Source organism: Neomonachus schauinslandi, chromosome 10 (genome assembly GCF_002201575.2).
Source record: "Neomonachus schauinslandi chromosome 10, ASM220157v2, whole genome shotgun sequence".
Classification (NCBI taxonomy): domain Eukaryota; kingdom Metazoa; phylum Chordata; class Mammalia; order Carnivora; family Phocidae; genus Neomonachus; species Neomonachus schauinslandi.
In genome coordinates this window covers 73461183-73482122 of record NC_058412.1, presented here as the reverse complement: position 1 = coordinate 73482122, position 20940 = coordinate 73461183, and the positions used below count along the sequence as shown (strand labels likewise).

At 36.1% G+C, this 20940-nt stretch overlaps 1 protein-coding gene across 2 annotated transcripts in view; it reads right to left on the bottom strand.

Annotated features, from left to right (window-relative positions):
- Positions 1-20940, bottom strand: part of SRBD1 (S1 RNA binding domain 1) — a 196640-nt gene that overhangs the window by 81697 nt on the left and 94003 nt on the right. For both annotated transcript variants that reach the window (XM_021701193.1, XM_021701195.2), the window contains 2 exons: positions 9435-9526; positions 886-968 (listed from right to left, as the gene is read on the bottom strand). In XM_021701193.1, the coding sequence (XP_021556868.1) occupies positions 886-968; positions 9435-9526 (175 nt within the window). The remainder of the gene's footprint in view (positions 1-885; positions 969-9434; positions 9527-20940) is intronic.

Here is a 20940-nt window from a genome sequence, read left to right as displayed (position 1 = left end):
TGTGAATCTGGGTAAAAATCCTAACTACTCTGGGACACAGCTTCCTTTTCTGTCAAATGAGGGTCCTATGATTTCTAAGATCTCTTCCTTTTCTAGTGGTCACAGATTCCATGCCCTAATATATTTCTTAGAGAGAAGTATAAAACCTATCACTCAAGTCCCATGAAAATTATACAGAATATTCTATTTCAGATTTAAAAAAGACTTTCATCGAAGAGAAAAATAACTCAACTCGAGGTTTCTGAAGACAAGATACCATGGATTCACTTTGCCAAGATTTAGTGTGTCCTCAATTGCTCAATGAACACACACAACCTCAAGAACTGAAAATACAGTAACAGTAACAAGCGCCACTACTATTACTGATATACAGTAACAACTGAAAGGCTCTAGCTCATCCTGGGTAATGACCAAAAACGCATTATAATAATCAAGTAGAAACAGGAACCAGAAAAAAGAAATAAGGCACAATAGGTACCAAAGGCTTCTTCCTGAAAGATCAATAAAGATCAATATTTCATACTGGCTTACACAAAGAGCCAACATATCCCTCTTGCTCCATTTCTTCTCCTTTTTTATAATAATGGTAAAGGGAGAGGCTCTCTGGAGTAAGTTACTAGTCTGATCTAATTTGTTTTAATAGTCTTTAAATCTGAGTACAGTCAATTCTAAATCTTGATCCAAACCATAAACACCAAAAAAAGAAAAGAAAGAAAGAAAAAAGAAAAACTCCCTTCTTCTCTAATAACCCAACTCCTAACTAACCTTCCCATCAACTATGTAACCTCTGAGAATGGGAAGCTATTCCCACCGACACTTAATTACTACGCCAAGTCTGCATACTACTGACGGGTTTCACAAAGTAAATGACCCACACTGATTTACCTGGTACATTCCAACTCCAATGTGCTTCGGCTCAATTTTCACCAGCTCAGCTAATGGGTCTTGTACACGCCTTGCTATGGAAACTGAAAAAAACAGAAAATAAGTATGGCTTAATGTGAAAAGCAGTATCCAAATAATTACGTTAGTCCCTCATAATTCAAGTATTTAATTCCTTCCCTCTTCCCCCACATAAAGAGACCAACAATTTAACTAAGTTTCAAAGTTTCCTTTTTTTTCACACAAAAAAAGTGAATGCAAAATTTCGGGATTAATTTTGTTACCAGAATCTGTAGGGATTCCTGAGCACAAACAGATTGAAAGGTTTATACATTTGGAAAAACAGATAAAACACTTACTTGCTATATGTACAAAATCACTTGTTTAACACAGCATAGCAGGGCACCTATTACTTTAATGAACAAATCGATATTTGCTTTTACTTTTAAGTAATGCTGCATTATTATGACATACATTTGTAAATCAAATATGTTACTAGACTCAATCCTGATAGTAATAAGTAACTGATGGAATCATACCTTACTGCACCCAGAGACCAAGTCAGTTGGCTAGTGAACACACTTATATTGCCTTAAATGTGATTGCAAGATTAACTGTGAAGTGATCTGAATTTCAACTGCTCATCTCTGAACACACTCACAGTTCTAAATCACATCCCTTTCTTGACCATCACAATCCATGTTCAAGAGATTTGAGTTAGCTTCAAACATTCCTTTATCTGTTGTCATGTTTTTATTTCGTCATCACTTCTCATCTTTTTTTTTTTTTTATAAAATATTAACAAAATTTTATATCTAATTTAGCTTATAAGATGGATTTAGCTGGAGGGGCGCCTGGGTGGCTCAGTCATTAAGCGTCTGCCTTCGGCTCAGGTCACGATCCCAGGATCCTGGGATCAAGCCCCGCATTGGGATCCCTGCTCGCATTGGGCTCCCTGCTCGGCGGGAAGCCTGCTTCTCCCTCTCCCACTCCCTCTGCTTGTGTTCCCTCTCTCGCTGTATCTCTGTCAAATAAATAAATAAAATCTTTAAAAAAAAAAAAAGATTTAGCTGGAGAAAAGAAATTTAGTATGAATATTAAGGATGCTTCCAAGGGCAGCTCTTTTTTTCTTTTCCCAAGTCCAGGTCCTTACATACAAACAGCTTTCATTTTCTAAATGCGAGAAAGCTAGTCAGTGTCATCTATTCAAACAGAAAGTTGGATGAAATATAAACTCATTTAGTGAAAACACTAAAGCCATCAAAGGATCCCATGCCTGTTCTTGTGTTATTAAACTGTTCAAGGTCTGGCAACAGAAGCCACCACTTGCAAGTGACTACCGGATTCTCCTGTCACTGATTTGTACCACCTCTTCATCAGAGATAAGATCTACTCTGAGCATTCAGTTCACTGCATGTTCATTCAAGTCTTTCTCAGATATTTTATTATTACTTCTAACATACAGTGACAATGGCAGCTTGCAAGCAAACTTAGAGAGCAATAAGCTGGTGTCATACAATCTGCCTATTTCCCCACTGAAGAAATGTGGACTCCAGCCTCCAAGGCCTTCACATACATTTTCTTATCAAACCTTACAAAAGGCTAATGAGGGCAAACGCTGCAGGTGACAGGGGAGCTGCTTCCCCCCAGTAATCACATGTATAATTACACAGCGAAAATAGATGCCACCAGAGAAACATCTGATACTCTGAAAGCAAAGATAATTTTTTATTCTAGTCTTTAAAAATATAATCCAATAAGACTGATTTTCGAACATATGCATACATTGCCAAAATACTTTCTGATTTAGAAAAAAAAAAACAAAAAAACACAACCCACAACAGTAAACCAAGTGAAAGATACAGGCATCAGAACATTCACTGCAGAAAGGTATCAGAATTTAAAAAAGGATATTAATAATAAGTAAATCTCTCTAATCTACCCCTTCAGGAAAACCCACACTATGAAAATCTAAACTTAGAAACTGGTTATAGAGCAGTTGTATAATTTGTTAAGTGTGAGTAGGTTTCTATATTTAAAATTTTTTTTTAGGTACAGAAAAGGACTTTCCCCTATTTTCTACCTGGTTCCCTCCTAACTGGTTCATTGCTAGCATCTCCTTTGTTCATCCTGATATTGCTAAATGCAGCAACAGTGAACTAGAAATGACAGTTTCTAGATGACATATTAATTCTCCAGTTAAGTCCCAAGAGCCTCTGGAGTTACAGTGTCCCCAATAAACAACCTCTACATAGACCCTAATGTTTCTAGAATTGGTATTTCGCTTTCAGATGTTACTCACTCTACAGAGCATAAAAACTCAAGCAAGCATGGAAGAGATGGGAGATAGGAGAAAGAGGAAAATGAATATTGCTCATCTGAAGGATGTTCATTGTTCATGAAGGAGGGAATTTAAACACTGTTTAAAGTAGAATTGGAAAGCTGTATGTCCAGGCTTTCAAGAGAAGATGATGCTGGCAGGAATTAATTAACAGTAGTAACGCACACCTGTAGGTTGAGAATGATCAGGCTGACAACAGAGTCCTGAAAGTAAGAGATAGATAGGTAGCTCAGGTAAAAGGAGTCTTATAGAGTGCTGATAAAGAGAACGAAGAGAAAGGAAGAGTCATGGCCCAAAACTTGGGGGCATATTCATATTGTGACATAGAGAAGAAAAGATGGACACAGTGAAAGAGGCAGAAACTAAACAGTGAGGAAAGTATAGCAACAGAAGTAAAAAAAATTCTAGAAAATGTTTGCATAGTTACCATATGTCCGCAAATTTTTACTACTATGTGGCATATGTTCAAGAAAAATGAAAACATATGTCCACGTAAAATTTTGTATATGAATGTTCATAGCAGCATTATTTTTAACAGCCAAAAAAGTGAAAACAACCCAAATATCCATCAGCAGATGAATGGATGAACAAAATATGGTATACCCATACAATGGAAAATTATTTGTCAATGGGAAGGAATGAAGTGCTGATACATGCTACAGTGTGAATGAACTTTGAAAACATTATGATAAGTGAAAGAAGTCAGTTACAAAAGACCACATGTTGTAATGATTCCATTTATACGAAATGTCTGCAATAGGCAAATCCATAGAGACAGAAAGTAGATCAGTATTTATCAGGGCTTGGGGGAAGAGGGCAAAGGGGACCGATTGCTAATAGGTGTTGGGTTTCTATTTGGAGTGATGAAAATATTCTAAAATTGGATAGTGGCAATGGTTGCACAATTCTGACTGTACTAAAAAACACTGACTTACACTCTTTAAAGGGGCAAACTTTATGCTACTAAATTGTATCTCAATGAGGCTATTATATATTTTTTAAATGTAATATATCCAAATGTATGCCAATACTATTTTGCCCACATGATGTCAGTATATCTCTGTATCACTGTTACTATTCACCACTGTCCAGGAAATTCTAGTCAATGCAACTGGACAAGGAAAAAAAGAAGGTATAATTACCGAAAAGATAGAAACTAGATTATTATTTGCAGATGATGATTGACTACTTAGAAAACCCAAACAAGTCAACTGAAAAAATATTAGAACTAATAAGATTTCAATTGGCTGGTTTTAAGACACCCAGACAATAACTGATACAGAACCATATGCCATCAACAACCAATAAGAAAATACATGGAGGACAATCCATCTACTCTGTGTGTGCATGTGTGTGTGCTGCCTGTGAGTAATGAAGTGTACAGAACTAGGATAAAGGTGCCAATTTAACAGAATTTCAATTAAATGGCTCTAAAACGTATATGGAAAAGAAGAAATAGGAACAGTGCAATTAAAAAAAGATCAAAGCAAGTCACATCATAAGCCACCATAACTGAGAGTCTTGCGCTGTGGCAAATTAGTCAGACCAAGGAAAAGAGGACTAAAAATACACACAGGAATTTCATCTTTAATATATGGTAATTTGTTAAATGGTAATAACATAACTCATTGTGTAAAGGGAGACAACCAAACCACTCTTGAACAAAAAGTTAAGCATTAGAGGAAAAAAACAGGTTATACCAAAAGGAGGGGAGGGGAGCAGACAGTGAGCTAAAAGGTCAGCAAGCAGAGCTACCTCATACGGTTAGGCAGGATGTCCAGGGCACAAATCTGCACAACCACATGGCGAGACCCTGAAAGCACCACTCCCCCCACAACATTCAAAATGTGTCTTATATCTGAAGGATAATAAGGGTTCTATGGGTTTTGGTCTTCAGTTCTATGAAATATCTAGAATCCAAAAGCCATTCTAAAGCAAATAAACTTATTGCTTAAAAGACTGTACTAAACTGCGTTCTCCTAAAAATTTACCTTATTTTGTTATCTAAGAATATCAAAGTGGAAATTTTTATTTATAAAGTCCAATACTCCCCTCAATTTCCCCTTCCCCTTGTCATCAGATAGCAACAGAGGAAGATAAGTAAGACTTCTGATGCTGTCTTTTTTCATTCAGCAATTCCAAATAAGAATTTTTTTCATTATAATACTTAATAAAATGTAGTTTTAATAAATGATCTTGATCCCCTAATAATTACATTTTTGAACAGGAAGTTGACAAATCTGTTGACCAGATAAAAATATTCTTTATCTTGATTGTAGTGTTAGTGGTTGCGGTTACCTGACTAGTTTAAGCTTTTCAAAATTCACAGATGAATTCAAAAATGCACCTAAAAAGGGTGAATTTTACTTAATGTCAAGTTCATTTAAATGAACAAAATACCTTTCATTTCTCTAAGGATGTAAAAGTTTTTCTTCTTTCTATATAGTCTTTATTTCCTCTAAGTGATTTCTGCACTACCCCCACATCTGTCTTTAATAGTATAAGTTTCCTCACATGATAGGTGACCCCTGACTGTCCACCTGGGGCAGAGTACCAAAAAGCTGACTGTAAGTGCCTTGCTTAAATGTGAAGTTTATCAACTGTGGGCTTCATTATATGGTGATTTGGCCCATTTCTTGTGGACCTCTGATCTACATTTGGAAGATTTAGTCTTAAGATCTCTATATCAGCATGTAAATAATTATCTAATCCCTCTTTTTTCAGCAGCTATCCCCACTATCATGTATAACCTGTGTCCTCCAGCAGAGAGACTTTCTGTTTAACCCTCTCCAGAGAAAAAAATCTCCAGTCTTCTGCAAAGGTGAAAGAAGGACAGTCACCCAACTGTGTGGAACAGGAGATCTAACTATTTTGTTTTTTTTTAAATTGATGTGAAATTCACGTAACATTACTATTTCAAAGTGTACAATTCAGTGGCATTTAGTATACTTACACTGTTGCACAAACCACCATTTCTACCAAGTTCCAAAACAGTTTCAGTGCCCCAAAAGAAAACCCTGTACCCATTAAGCAGTCCCTCTTCATTTTCCCCTCTTCCCAGCCCCTGGCAATGACCAATCAGCTTTCTGCATCTATAGGTTGCCTATTCTAGACATTTCATATAAATGTAACCATACAATATGTAACCTTTGTGTCTGGCTTCTTTCACTTAGCATGTTTTCAAAGTTCACCCATGTTATGGCACATGTCAGTACTCATGCTTTGTCATGACTAAAAATAATAATATCTCATTGTATGGATATACCACATTTTGTTTATCCACTCATCCACTGATGGACATTTGGGTTGTTTCTAGCTTTTGGCTATGTGAATAGTGCTGCTATGAGCACTGTGTACAAGTATTTGAGTCCTTGTTTTCAACTCTTTTGAGTATATCCCTCGGAGTGGAATTGCTGGGTTAAATGGTATTCTGTGTTTAACTGGGTCTAACTGCTTTCTACACAGAACTTTGAATCAATCCTTTTACTTTAGACCTACCCGCAGCCCTCCCAAGATATTTCTAAAGGTAACTTGGTGCATGCATTTCCTGAACCTATAAGGGTTCCATGATCATTTCAGATTAGTTCTCGGTTTTCTACAATGCTGTCTTAGTATTCAACTTTCTCCAGTTGGCTAGATCACTTATTATTCAGCCATCTGCTTTCTTGCTTCAAAATGATTATTGCTGTTCTTTCCTCTCCCATCCTTGCCCTAGTAAGTTTGTGTCTTCTTTCTATCATGTTACTGTCATTTTAATGGGAGTTCAGAAGGGAGTAAAGGAATAACAGGTATACTCAATCTTCTACTTCAAATCAGAAACCCATAATAAACATTTCAATATCACCTATCTACTATTCTGTCTATCCAATTCAAATGCCTCTCAAGTATAATGAACTTATTATGGGGGACCGTAAGAATATATAAGGATAATCTCTGCTCTCAGTAAGCTGACAAACTGGTCAAGAAGATACAGTAATATGAAGGTCATCTTCTTACATATGTTAAAGACTGTATGAATGTTAAGGTTCTGTTATATTCTGATATAGTAAACTTACGGAGGGCTGAAAGGAAAAACCCACAACCATCGGTAGGACAGGTCTCAAATGAAGTATGAAGTCATCCCTGGCATCAATTACTAGGAAAGGAGTTCCAGTCAGAAATGAGGAATTGAGAAGGAAGTGAACCCTAGAAAATCAAGAGTGGAGACTCAGTTTCTTTCAATATTTGCCACCAGGATCAGTCCTTGAAGGCTCAAAATATCTAGGTGGATGTTTCGAGTTGATATGGATCAACCTAGTCATTGACATGTGCAGAGAATCCCAAATTGAAGACACAACCAGACTTTGGAATCTGAGTAATTCGGACCATATAATGATTCTTCTTTTTATTATCTCCTATTTTCAGAGAGTCTTGTTGGAATGCTGTAATCTTGTCTCACCTATAACACTGTTGACAGTTACGCATCCACACAGGCCAGTGGTGAAAAGGAAACAGTCAACCCCTTAGCAGTGGGAGGTCTAAGAGACTGCCACTTTCTAGACAATATTTCTTTCAAATGTTCTTTTGGAAGATTATCTTTCAGTGTCAACTTGAAAGGTTCTGAATTTTATTTTATTTTTTTTTGAGAGAGAGAGAGAGACAGAGAGAGAGAGCGCGCACGCACCGGGGAGGGCCAGAGGAAGAGGAAGAGAGAGAATTTTAAGCAGGCTCCACCCTCAACCTGGACCCCAACGTGGGGCTCAATCTCAGAACCCTGATATCACCTGAGCCAAAATCAAGAGTTGGACACTTGACTGAGCCACGTAGGCACCCCAGAATTTTATTTTTTAAGAAAGAAAAGTATCCTTTTATTATATAAGTACACAAGTATTATATATGCACTTATTGATTAGGTGGACTCTTTAAGCCTTGGTTTATGAGAATAAAACAAAACAATCCTGGTAATGCATTTACCACAATGTTTCACGTATATTGAGTGCTTAAAAAAATTAGTATTAGCAGCTCCCACTATGATTACTATATCTCCTCCTCCTACAATTATTAATGCTATTGTTATTACAAGGTAAGTACCAAAAGAGAACATGGGAAGGAGGCAGAGACCACACTGAGTGCTGTGATAGGGAAAAGCTTCACAGAAGGACCAAGATTTTGAGCTGGGATCTGAGTTTGAGAAGATGATCATTTTAGACAGAGGATGATATCATGGAAAAAACAATTGAAGGGAAACTACAAGCTCTTTTGGATGTAAGAAATAGATTTTTAGCCTCAGACTAATGCAAAAATTTTCAAATGTGTATCTCCAAGTATAGATTTTAAGAACAGCCAATGAACTTGATGAGAATATTTAAGGAATATTTTATTTTTTTAAAAGATTTTATTTATTTGAGAGAGAAAGAGAGTGCACAAGCACAGAAGAGCGGGGTGAGGGGCAGAGGGAGAAGCAGACTCCCCGCTGAGCAGGAAGACCAATGTGGGGCTTGATTCCCGAACTCCGGGATCATGACCTGAGCCAAAGGCAGATGCTTAACCGACTGAGCCACCCAGGTGCCCCTTAAGGAAAAATTTTAAATAAAAAGTCCCTTTCTAACAAAGCAGTCTAAATATCCTGCTATTACACAGAGAAATGATCTGACCAGATTTAATAATTTCCTTTTAATACAAATTACTTTCACTAGATGTATCAAAGTATCTCAATTTCTTCACACACAAGATTTTAACTATTCCACAAAAGAGAAACCAAAGCAACTTAATACAACTAAAATCAAAGCAGGCTGTTTTAAACATTAATGACTGCCCCTATTAGCAAGACAAGAGAAACTGGTCATGTGACAAATACTTAGCAAGAAACTGTGCATATTTATATATTTGCACAATATTTATGTTAATATATTATTTTTTGTCAATAAAAAGCTGTAATAAATAATATTTTGTAGTAGTAATAAGAGATCTGGAGTATTTTATTAATTTTATTATCAACTCTCAAGCACCTAATTTTACTAAAGATGTTTTCGGCTAATTTTTTACTATACTCTTTAAAAACACTATTCTTCCTCTTCTTTTCCATAATTCCAACTATTATCCCAATCAGCCATTTTCTTTCTAACATGCTAATTTTTACGCATATATCTCCTAAATTTTCTTGCTTGCTAAAAATAGAAGTCCTTCAAAATATCAAAACCACATGCTTTTGTGATGGCCCATAGTTTCTTACCTGCACTTCTCAAATTAGGGTCCAGCCCTGGCATCTCTTTGTTAGCTTCAGGGCTGACACTGTAGATTGATGCCCCTGCTTCACTGACGATACTGAGGAGAAAGAAAAGGGGGAATATCATTTTCCAAACTTTCTGCCTGGTCAAAGAAAATTAATGAATAAGACTGGGCATCATAAGGAAAAAAACTGCAGGGCTAACTGCTCTCTTTATATTTCAATGGTACCTATAGCATTTAATTTTTCATAAACATCAAGTGATCAAGTAAGGTTTGTGTTTGCCACAGAGGAAATACACAGGTTTAAATCCATAACGAATTCATTCAGTTGTTTTCTGTCAGTAGTAATGACACAGTTTATAGGTGAATACAAAGGATCCTTTCCCCTAATGCCAACTTTGAATTTCCAGAATATACTGAGATTCTTTATGTTTATAATCTATTATTGACTAACACTTATGACTCCCAACTGAATTAATCATTCTAAAACATCATGGAGAGCACATACATGTGTGTGGATATGTGCACATGTGGATATATACAAAAACCACTGCCATAAACACTGCCATGATCACTACTCAATTATAATGAACAACCACAATGTGAATAGGAAAGGGATCAGATAGGATATTATCCCACTTCTTTTCAGGAGGTCTGAAATCATCCTTTTAGTAAACTTGAAGCCTTTCACTTTAGGCAGGTGTTAAACCATTTATTTAATCAAAGCATCACACACATTATCCTCTTCTTTGGTTCCAAATACTTTACAAACCACGATGGGAACACTCTTTTACGGTGGACAAGTATATAGTAGTTGACATCACTACAGTTCATTCAACATTTTTAAGTTAGAGGTTTCCTTTTTGCAGATTTTATTTATTTCTGAGAGAGAGAGAGAGACAGCGCGTGTGCACGTGCACAAGCGGGGGCGGGTTTGGGTAGGGCAGAGGAAGAGGGAGAAGCAGACTCCCCACTGGGTGGGGAGCCAGATACAGGGCTCGATCCCAGGACCCTGAGATCATGACCTGAGCCAAAGTCAGACACTTAATAGCCTGAGCCATCCAGGTGCCCCTAAGTTAGAGGTATTCTCTATGACATAATATGCAAAGAAACATCATCTACCCGAAGTATTCATGATACCTGTGGCTCTACCACAAGACCATCTAGGTGTCAAGACTCAAAAGCAGAAACATGTTTGTGCTTTTTAATCCACTCTCAGAAACTTCTTCCTTTCTCTGTTCCTCAATATTTACTTTAATTGTGAGACAAGTTTAGTGGATAACTTTTAACATATTGCCCCACTGTAACAGCTGAACACTGACAAGAAAAGTGTGAAAAAGTTAGTTTGCTACCCCTGTCTTTGAAGAACTCTTGACTGAACTTAGACAACAATCATAGCCACCAAAACGTGAGAAGATTATTTTGGGGAGCATGAAGATTTATATTTTTTGCAACCAAGTCTACTGTCCTAAATTTCATAATAGGAAAAATGAACACTCTGTAATTGTTTATCCTCATCAATACTATCATCATGGTACAGAAAGAGGTAATTGAGTGCATATTACACACAAAGTACAAAACCAACCACTTTGTAGACATTATCTCATTTAATTATTTTATGGTGATTTTTTTAAACAGATAAGTAATATGCCCAAAGTCATTTGGCTGGTAAGCTACTGAGCTGAATTTGAACTCTCATCTGCTTTAAACCTAAGTCTGAACTCTTAACCAGCACACATAAGTAATTTCTGAATAGCTTCAGAAACCTCTCATTAAAATGAAAACCCAGGGGTACCTGGGTGGCTCAGTTCGTTAAGTGGCTGCCTTCAGCTCAGATCATGATCCCAGGGTCCTGGGATCGAGCCCCGCATCAGGCTCCCTGCTCAGCGGAGAGCCTGCTTCTCCCTCTCCCTCTGCCTGCCTTTCTGCCTACTTGTGCTCTCTCTCTATGTCTCTGTCAAATAAGTGAATGAAATCTTAAAAAAAAAATGAAAACCCATACTTTTGTGCTAAATAAGTGTAATAACATCTTTTTAAGGAAGAACCATTTTCTTCCTTTCTTATGTGTCTAAGGTAGAATCTAAAGCACGTAGAAGGTCAAATATATTCTATAATTTCAGAGATGGACTTTAAAATTAAAAAGTACTTGTGCTTTTTCTCCAAAATAAGATTTAGATTCTGCTCATCTTCTACTATGTAATGATCAAGGAGAAAATGTAATGTCAAATAAAGCTTGAAGAAAATTCTTAGTGTGGCATAACAGGATGTTAAAACCAACACTCTAGAAGGGATTTTTTCAGTTCCATTATAGTGGCACTTTCTAACCAGGGGCCCTTGGTCCTCTGGGCAGGGAGAAACAGGATTAATTAAAACTGCATACAAAATACCCTTGTTTATGCATTTTTTTCCCTAGGAAAAGGGATTATAGTTTTCAGTGATTACTTAAAGAAACCCATAACCCCTGAAAAAGTTAGGAAGCACCATCACAGGATAAGAATATTCAGTCACTGGTCATGGAAAATATGGTTTCAAATACAAATCACTCAGTCTAACAAAGTTTTTTCTAAAAAAACTCGAGTATCCATGAAGTGCAGGCTGGACCTATTATTAAGGGAAAAGAATATTTTTTAAAAATTCACCACAAATTTATTTTCTATCATTTCAAGAAGACTCCAAAATTGCCACTGTAAAAGGAAATGAAGTGGTAAATAAAAAATTCTAATTAACTGTGGCTTTTAGAGTTTGGTACCTGAGAATTTGCTGGGTGATTCACTGTCTCTTGGAAGTTATAATTCTCAATAGACTGAGGGGAACTGTTGCAAAGAAAAACACTCAGATAATAAATATTCCTCCAAATACCACACTGCCACTTTTTTTAAACAGAGGAATACAAAACAGATGTGACATACTGCACTGAAAGATTTTAGATTAACATTAATATTAAATCAATACAAAATGTAGTAAATTTCATATGCTTTAGTTATTAGACAGCATGGGTCCAATAAACAGGTCACTACTAAGCACAGAACAGAATGCTCCAATAATCTAAATGAACAGAAAAACTCAACACTGATTTCTTATACAACATATAAGGACCTAAGAAGTTTATGTGGCAGGAATTAAATGAAACAAATCAAGCTGAGATTGGTGATTTTTTCCAGGAGAAGTTGTGAAGAATAAAAGTTTATAATGATCCCACTCCCATCTTGTCATTCCCATCTGGATGTCAAGGATAGAGACTAAAAAAGTATGCTAGATTTTATAAGCCACTTTCTGTTTATTGCCAAGTTTTCCAATAAACTATAGAAAAGTATTCCAATTATCTCCAATATATTTTGAGAAAAGCAAAAATGAATTTTACATAAAATTCAGACAGCTCATGATTTAATAAATATTATATTCCACAAAACAAATTTCTCTCAGGTATAAAGAAACCAGGCTCATAATGTTAGCAACTTGATTACTTTATTTCGCCATAAAGCAGACAAGACTCTGAGCAGGATTTATTATTTGGAGGGAATTTAACTGACACAGTTGTAAATGAACTGAAGGGTCAATATTATTACAGTGCTCTGAAGCCCCTCCAAACTGCTAATGCATACAAATAGTTAAATGCATACATATACTATCTCAAGTGTTAAAAATATGTAAGTACATTTCAGAAGCTACCATTGGACTTACATTTTACCAGATACATATGTTAATGTGCTAATGCTCTATAATTAAATAGGTATTTTTAAAAACAATCAAATTCAGCATGATTTTAGGGTCTTTTTTACTTAAAAAAAAAATACAAACCATACACTCAAAACTAAAAAGCAAGTGAAATGCCCACAATATGGATGCATATACTTTTAAATCCATTTTTAAAAATTTTAATAAAAACTCAAGTTAAAAATGCTAAAATGTAATATCTCAAGTAAATTTCAATGACATTACATAAATTGACCATTTATCAATATAATTTTTTTTTTAAAGATATGTTTAAATTACGCAATTTAAGTATCTTCTGCTAAAACAGACTGTATGTTGATGAATCTTTTAAAACCTGGTTTACAAGCAGTTTTCTTATAGTGACTATTTGTTCTGACAAAAAAGAGAATGGCAATTTCTTTTACCAAATTGAGATGGGGTGGGGATTCTTTTCATGAGACTGGAAAACTAGCTGTGTTTTTTAAGTTACTAGGCTAATAGTTTTCACATTCATTTACAAGGTTACATGATGTCTCCTCTCTTCTCCCCATTTCCCAAATACGAAAATAGTTTTGTTATTTTCTCTTATTTTAAAATAAATCACATGCTTCCTTATGTTAACAGGAGAGATTTAATTCAAAGATAATCTATTTAAATGAAAATGCAGTTATTTATTAAGATATTAAAATCAGCCAGGATATATTACTTGAATCAATAAAAACTGATATGTTCTTAATTCTTTTCAAAAGTACATTAGAATTCCTCAAACTTTACTGTTACCTAACAGCTTTCTTCTGCCCACCAAAAAATATGCACTAAATAGCTTCTACATTAAATGCACAGCTTATTTCACTAAAGTTTTTAAAAACAATTTATCTAAAAACCGTTCTTCCAAATTTTCAGACTGAGAAACATTCATACGGAGAGAGTAAATGGCTTGACCTAAGTTTCCCAACGAGTAATAGAAAGTGCTAAAACAGCTAGCCAACAGAGACCTTGATTCTGTGCTCTGCACATGAGATAACCCATTCTGAAGTATGAAAGGATGGCTGTTGTACTTTAGGGATAGGAGACAAAGCCAAAACCAAACCACCGTGAATAAAAGGGGGTCTAGGATTTAATGTTTAAAGGATAAAGCTTATTTCTAAGAAAATATCAAAGCAATTTTAAGTTCCTGTATTTAATGATGAATTGTCATTTCAGGGAGTCTCAAATGAGCAATATACAGCCGCTTTAAAAACCAGGGTAACCTGGTGATAAGGAAGCAAAGAAACAAGCAACATCATACGCTGTTAAAGACGTTTAAACTGTAGAACTCTTTCGGATGGTAGCTTGAAAATATAGATCAAGTTATAAAAATATGCAATCTTTCTGAATCAGCTATTACATTTTTAAGAATTCATACAAAAGAAATTTAAAAATACACAAAAAAATGAAAAACTGCTATTCAAGCTTTTACTGAAAGAAACTGAAAATCAAAACACCTATCATTACAGGGTCCATTAAATGAAAAACTATACTGTCACTAAAAATTAGTTATAAAATATTAAGTGGAAAAAAAATGGTTATATGACTATGAGACCAACTCTGATATTTTAAAATACAGACCTATATAAAAAGAAGAAAAAAGAAAATTTATGTAATATAATGTTAATAGTATTTAATTGAGTTATTCCTTTGATTGCATTCTCGTTTAAGTTTTTCTGCAATAGCCATGTAATATTTGTAAAAAGAAAAAGTTTAAAATTTAAGTTTAAAATAACAATTGTTAATTGGCCAGGAAATGGGGTTATCACATAATGCCCAACATTTTCTTTTATTCTACCGAACTTTCTTGTATAGTTATTAAAGTTATTTTGAACTTAATCTGGGTAAACATGATGAAAAATTTTATAAGAAATTACATATTATATATCCTTAAGTTTTACTCAGTCCTTGGCCTCTGAACCCACCACCCAAGTTATCCTTTATGATCGCCAAGGCACAATCAATTCACTACCCACAACGTACAAGATGTGAAGCGACAGAGTAGTGTGCCAGGAAAGTAGTGTGTGTGGAAAAAACACTAAAAGCAAAATATCGTGAAGGAGAAAAAGAGAGAAAAGACATACAAGCTCAAGAGTTCACTGGCACCAAGAAGTTTACCTTTAGATATGTAACACTGGCACCATCTGGTGGAAGACCAGTTAGAAAGAATTCAATTGCCAGTTTAAAAAAAAAACAAACAAACAAGAATTCTAAGCATTCTTTCAAAAGATGAGCATTTTTCAAAGAGAGTAAGCCTAGCAATGGTACAGTAATCACACAGAGGACCCATAATAAGCCTGGGAGGACTTAAAATGTCTACCAAACGTGTATGTACTCCCCGACGGACATCTTACCATATCTTACCCACAGAGGAAGATTTCAACAGTACAGAATTCCCTCGGCTACCTTTCCTTCAGTGCCCCATACCACATCAGATGAAAAGAACACTTTGCAGCCACAAAGGAAACCCCAAAAAGGAAGACCCAAATCAGCAACTATGCATCAGAACTTAATTTAGAGTTAAAATTTCCTCAGAGCTACCTATCCTTCTGTGCTATAAATACACGAACAGTATTGAGCACGAGAATCTGATTCTGCTCTTTAGCATCAGAGGTTTATGTGCACAGTGATGCCGAGCCTCTACAGTGGACCAGTGTGGCAAAACATTACACTGAAATCACTGTTACTGCTGGCAGTGGGCCATTCAATGACAGAGATGATCACTGGTATCTTCAAATGCTGTTATAGGGGAAAGCAAATCAACAAACTGAAAGACAAAGAGGATGGAGAGCTTGTCTCCCATCTGGAAGCTGGGTCCCTCCACTGAGGTAGAAGCTACTTCCAACCAAGAATGGCACCAGCATAAATGATCATCTCCGCTACTCTCCACAGTAAGCATCCCTTTTATTCTCTTTCCCTTCCCTTCACCTTCTTCTGCTTTCCTTTTTAAAAATCCCTCCTCTATTTCTTTTGTTTTCCCCATCTACATTTGAGACCAACCAGAAGTTGTTACAAGTACTGCATGATACCACTAAGGGAGCTCAAGAAAAAGCTGCCATAAGGCCTGGAGCCTGCGTAGTGTCAGACTAAGCAGAAGGACAGGCCCCCCTGCCTCCAACACAAGAAAATGGGGCAAAGAGAGGAGCACTAACTACAGAAGAAAGTGTTGTCTGCAGCAGTAAACACTGTAACTGTAAACATTCCATGTTCATGACTGACAAGACACAAAAACTAAGAGGGCGGGGAATAAAGACTGACCTGATTTTATAGTGAAAATGTCCTTTGATCAACATTTTGAAATCTATTGCTCTAAAGATCAACCTACTTGCCAATACCCCACCCCACACCAAAAAGTATGCTTCTCCTGATTCTTACATTTTACGCCAAAACTGCCCAATACTCATATAATAACCAATTATCTGTATTTGTTTATTCTTCAAATGCAATTCTATTCAGATATAAATTTGAGAGTTGCATAGAGAATTGTGTTGAATTTTCTTACAAAGGGAAAAATTTGCCTCATCAACTCATCTTTTCACCTTTTCTAGCTTATATACATCTACCCAAGTTTATCCACTAGTAAATATGAAGAGTGCAGATTGTTATGGCATAGACTTTTTAGAATGAAACGTATCTCAAAATGTTTTATTCCTTTATTATCCATCCAATAATAGAAGTCAGAATCGGAATTACCAATTTAGAGATATAATATTCTAATATTTTGCTAATAGTAAGTGTTCAATAATGTCATACTAATTATTAAAAGTTTTAAGAACAGTAACAAAAAGGAGAGAAGCAAAGGAAACGAGACAATGAAAAGTAAAATAAAAACAACATTAATTAAAAAGAGAGACAAGAGGCTGAGACCTACTTTGCCAGCGAGTAGTAGCCCTGTTCTTATTACCCACAGTGGAATAAAGTTTTGGAAACAGCAATGGTTTATGCTACATTCCCTAATACTCTTCTAAATATTACCACTGACAATCTCAGGGAACTCCACTAATAAACGCTGCACATTGATTGGCTTGCATACCTTGTTACCCATTCCTCCTTTTCTCCCTTCTCATATTTGTTTTATTCCTAACCGTCCAAACCCCTACTTTCCTCTGAAGTGAATTTATACCTTGGCAGAAGTCATTGCCATTCCCGGCTCCTTTGCCCCGTTAAGGGAGACCCTACCTACAAACTTCATCTTACACATGCACCAGCTAGCAGCCTGGAGTAGCCTCAACCTTCAAAATTTCCTTTGGCCACCCAGATAATGCTGGGGGGAGGGGGGAGAAAAAACAAACCTGAACTCACATGCCAGGCATAAGACCACTACTCTAGGTCAACCAATTTTCTAATCGTAGTTTTTAAAGGTACACTGAACAGGGCGCCTGGGTGGCTCAGTTGGTTAAGCGACTGCCTTCGGCTCAGGTCATGATCCTGGAGTCCCGGGATCGAGTCCCGCATCGGGCTCCTTGCTCAGCGAGGAGTCTGCTTCTCCCTCTGACCCTCCCCCCTCTCATGTGCTGTTTCTCTCTCATTCTCTCTGTCTCAGATGGATGAATAAAATCTTTAAAAAAAATAAATAAATAAAAATAAAGGTACACTGAACAGATGGAGGGAGAGAATGAATTTCAGTTCAGCTAACTGCTCCATTTACTTCTTTATCTATAGTCAGATCTTTACTTTTTTGGGATGACTGCACATTTCTGGCTCTGCTATATTACACTGTGTAAATATTTAGGAGAAATAATTCCTTTCAAGGATCTAAACTTCCACTGTCGTTATGGCAAATGAACCTGTTTATGCTATGTTTGTTAAGTAACAGTAAGCCTAAAAGAACACAGGAATTTACTAACATGTGGTACACAAACATCACAATCATAAAGCTTCTCGTGGGGACATAGCAAGAACATGAAAGGCCAGTTTATTTTTATTCCCATTGCCCTGTAATTTTCTTTAGCTCTACTACAACAGTCCTTAATTCAAACCTTTCCTGCAGTTACAGGAACAGAGTAGACTGAATGTACATAAACTATACCCCAAACTACCCTCATCTCCATGTGCCCTTCCGTGATTCTAGAACAATGGTTCTCAAACTTGATCCTGCATCACAATCAGCTGCAGGCTGTTAAAACGAAGCTAGCTGGGCCCCACCCCCAGAGTTTCTGCTTCACTGGGGCCAATAATTTGCATTACTAACAAATTATCTGGTGATACTGATGCTGCTAGTCCTGGGACCACACTTTCTGTTTTATGGTTTTATTGAGGTATGATTTACAGTTCATAAAATTCACCCATCTTAAGTGTATAATTCAATGACTTTTAGTAAATGTTATACAACCATCACCAAAACCCAATCTCAGAACATTTCCATCCCCAAGATAGTGTGTGCCCATTTACAGTTCTCATTCCTACCTCCAGCCCCAGGTATCCACTTTCTATTTTCTGTCTCTATATATCCACCTCATCTGGACATTTCCTATAAATGTAATCATAAAATATACGGTCATCTATGTCTGGCTTCTTCACTTATGATGTTTTTGAGATTCTTCCATGTTGTTGCATCAGTGTTTCCTTTTTATTGCTGAACAGTATTCCACTGTTCTATATATACCACATTTTATTTATCTACTCATCAGTCGATGGACTCTGGGGTTCATTCCAGTTTTCTGTTATTAAGAATAATGCTGGGGCGCCTGGGTGGCTCAGTCCTTAAGCGCCTGCCTTCGGCTCAGGTCATGATCCCAGCGTCGTGGGATCGGGCCCCGCGTCGGGCTCCCTGCTCCTTGGGAAGCCTGCTTCTCCCTTTCCCACTCCCCCGCTTGTGTTCCTGCTCTCTCTGTCAAATAAATAAAATCTTTAAAAAAAAAAAAAAAAAAGAATAATGCTGCTACAAATATCCATGTACAAATCTTTGTGTTGGACACACATTTCATTTCTCTTAGAAAGATTTCTAGGAGTAGAAATGCTAAAGTATAAATTTATGCTTAATTTTAAAAGAAACTGCCTTGGTGCAATGAATGAGTGCTGCAGTTTATTCATTTCCATGACGATACTTGTTATTGTCTGTCTTTTTGAATAGCTATTCTAGTAGTTATTAAGTAGTATCTTCTTACTTGTAGTTTCATTTACATTTCTTTAATTAATGATGCTGAACATTTATTCAAGTATATGCTGACCTTTTCTAATCTTCTAAAATCTGTTGCTCATTTTTAATGGGCTTGTCTGTTTGTTATCGAGTCATAAGTGTTCTTTATGTACTGTAAATACAAGTCTTTAACAGACACGTGATTTGCATACATTTTTCTCCCAAATTTTGGCTTGCCCTGTCATTTTAATGGTCTTTTGAAACACAACAGTTTTTAATTTTGATGAAGTCTGAAATGATACCTTAAGAACCACTGTTCTAAAGCTTCAAAAATTCAAAAGAAATACCAAACCCTTGAAAAATGTGAAAGCTTAGTGGTTTCCCATCTGCATAAGCAACTGTAAATGTCACTCATACCCGCTTTTCTGTTTTGTTTCCTTTTAGCAAAGCCTATTACAACTATCATCCTAAATATATTCACCATTTTCAGGAGGAAAAGAAAATTTGCAACTAACTGGCTTTAATATATTATGGAATGAAAAATTCAGCTGCAAATATTCCGAGCTATTTGGAATAGTGGATGGAATGCCAGCACTAAAGAATATGAACTTCTGAGCCAGTATTTTCAGAATCATTGATCAGTCCTATGGCTTTTAATGCTGTGCTTAAAGCTTGTAAGAAATATGTCTACACAATAATGGGAACAAAGATAAATGGTGTACCATGGTAGAGGGGATAGAGAAAAGAGCATTCCCTGAAAGATACATTTGATTTATCTTGATGTTTTTGTCTGATTTTATTAGCCTTCTTCACTGAAGATTTAAAGATAATTAATATATCACTACAGCCCTTTCTTTGTTGAAAAGCTATTGAACTTTAAATTAACTTTAAATTAAAAGGAGCCAAAGATGGCAACCAAAGTTCTAATCCTGTCTAGGACCATAACTTGCAAATGTATGAAACACACCTCAAAAAAATACCAGATAGGTTTAATTCAGGTAGAAGCAATGATAAGATTAGTAGTTTCTAAGGCGAAACCCAAAATACTCTATGTTTATTCCTTGATGATTATCCACATCCAAAAAGGAAATCATAAGATTAAGAAGCTTACTCAACATTATTTCTATAATCATGACCTGAGCCACATATTCTGTGATTTTATGGAAAAACCTTAACAATAGGAAGGATCCAGTTAAAAGATGAAGAAAATCCATTTAGGTTTGCAACAAGAGTCCTTCTTTATATAATTCAAGTTAACATAGGATGTGAAGCAAGAAGCTTTGTTCACTGTAGAACTACCAGGCTTCTACTAAAATGTTTTCGAATATTTATGTTCCAATACATGGATACTGTTGATAACATAAAAGCCATTAGTCCTCACTGCCTTCCAATTGCTGGAGATGTATTTTATATTTCTACTAACTTTTGTATATTACACTACAAGGAACAAGACTATCAGCCAATATTCATCCTCCCTTTTCCACTGAGCCACTTCAAGCCACTTCAAAGGAAGCTGTCCAAAGAAATGCAGAAGATACAGTTTCACAGGTGATCCACAGCCTCTGAACACAGTCTGGCTCCCAATAACTTAACTTTTAGGCATCTTCTCACCCAACTCTTTTGTATTTTTTTGCAATTGAAAATACCTAGAGTCAGTGGAACTTCTTTCCCAAATTATACCCAGTTAGGGTATCACCATCTCTGTGATGTT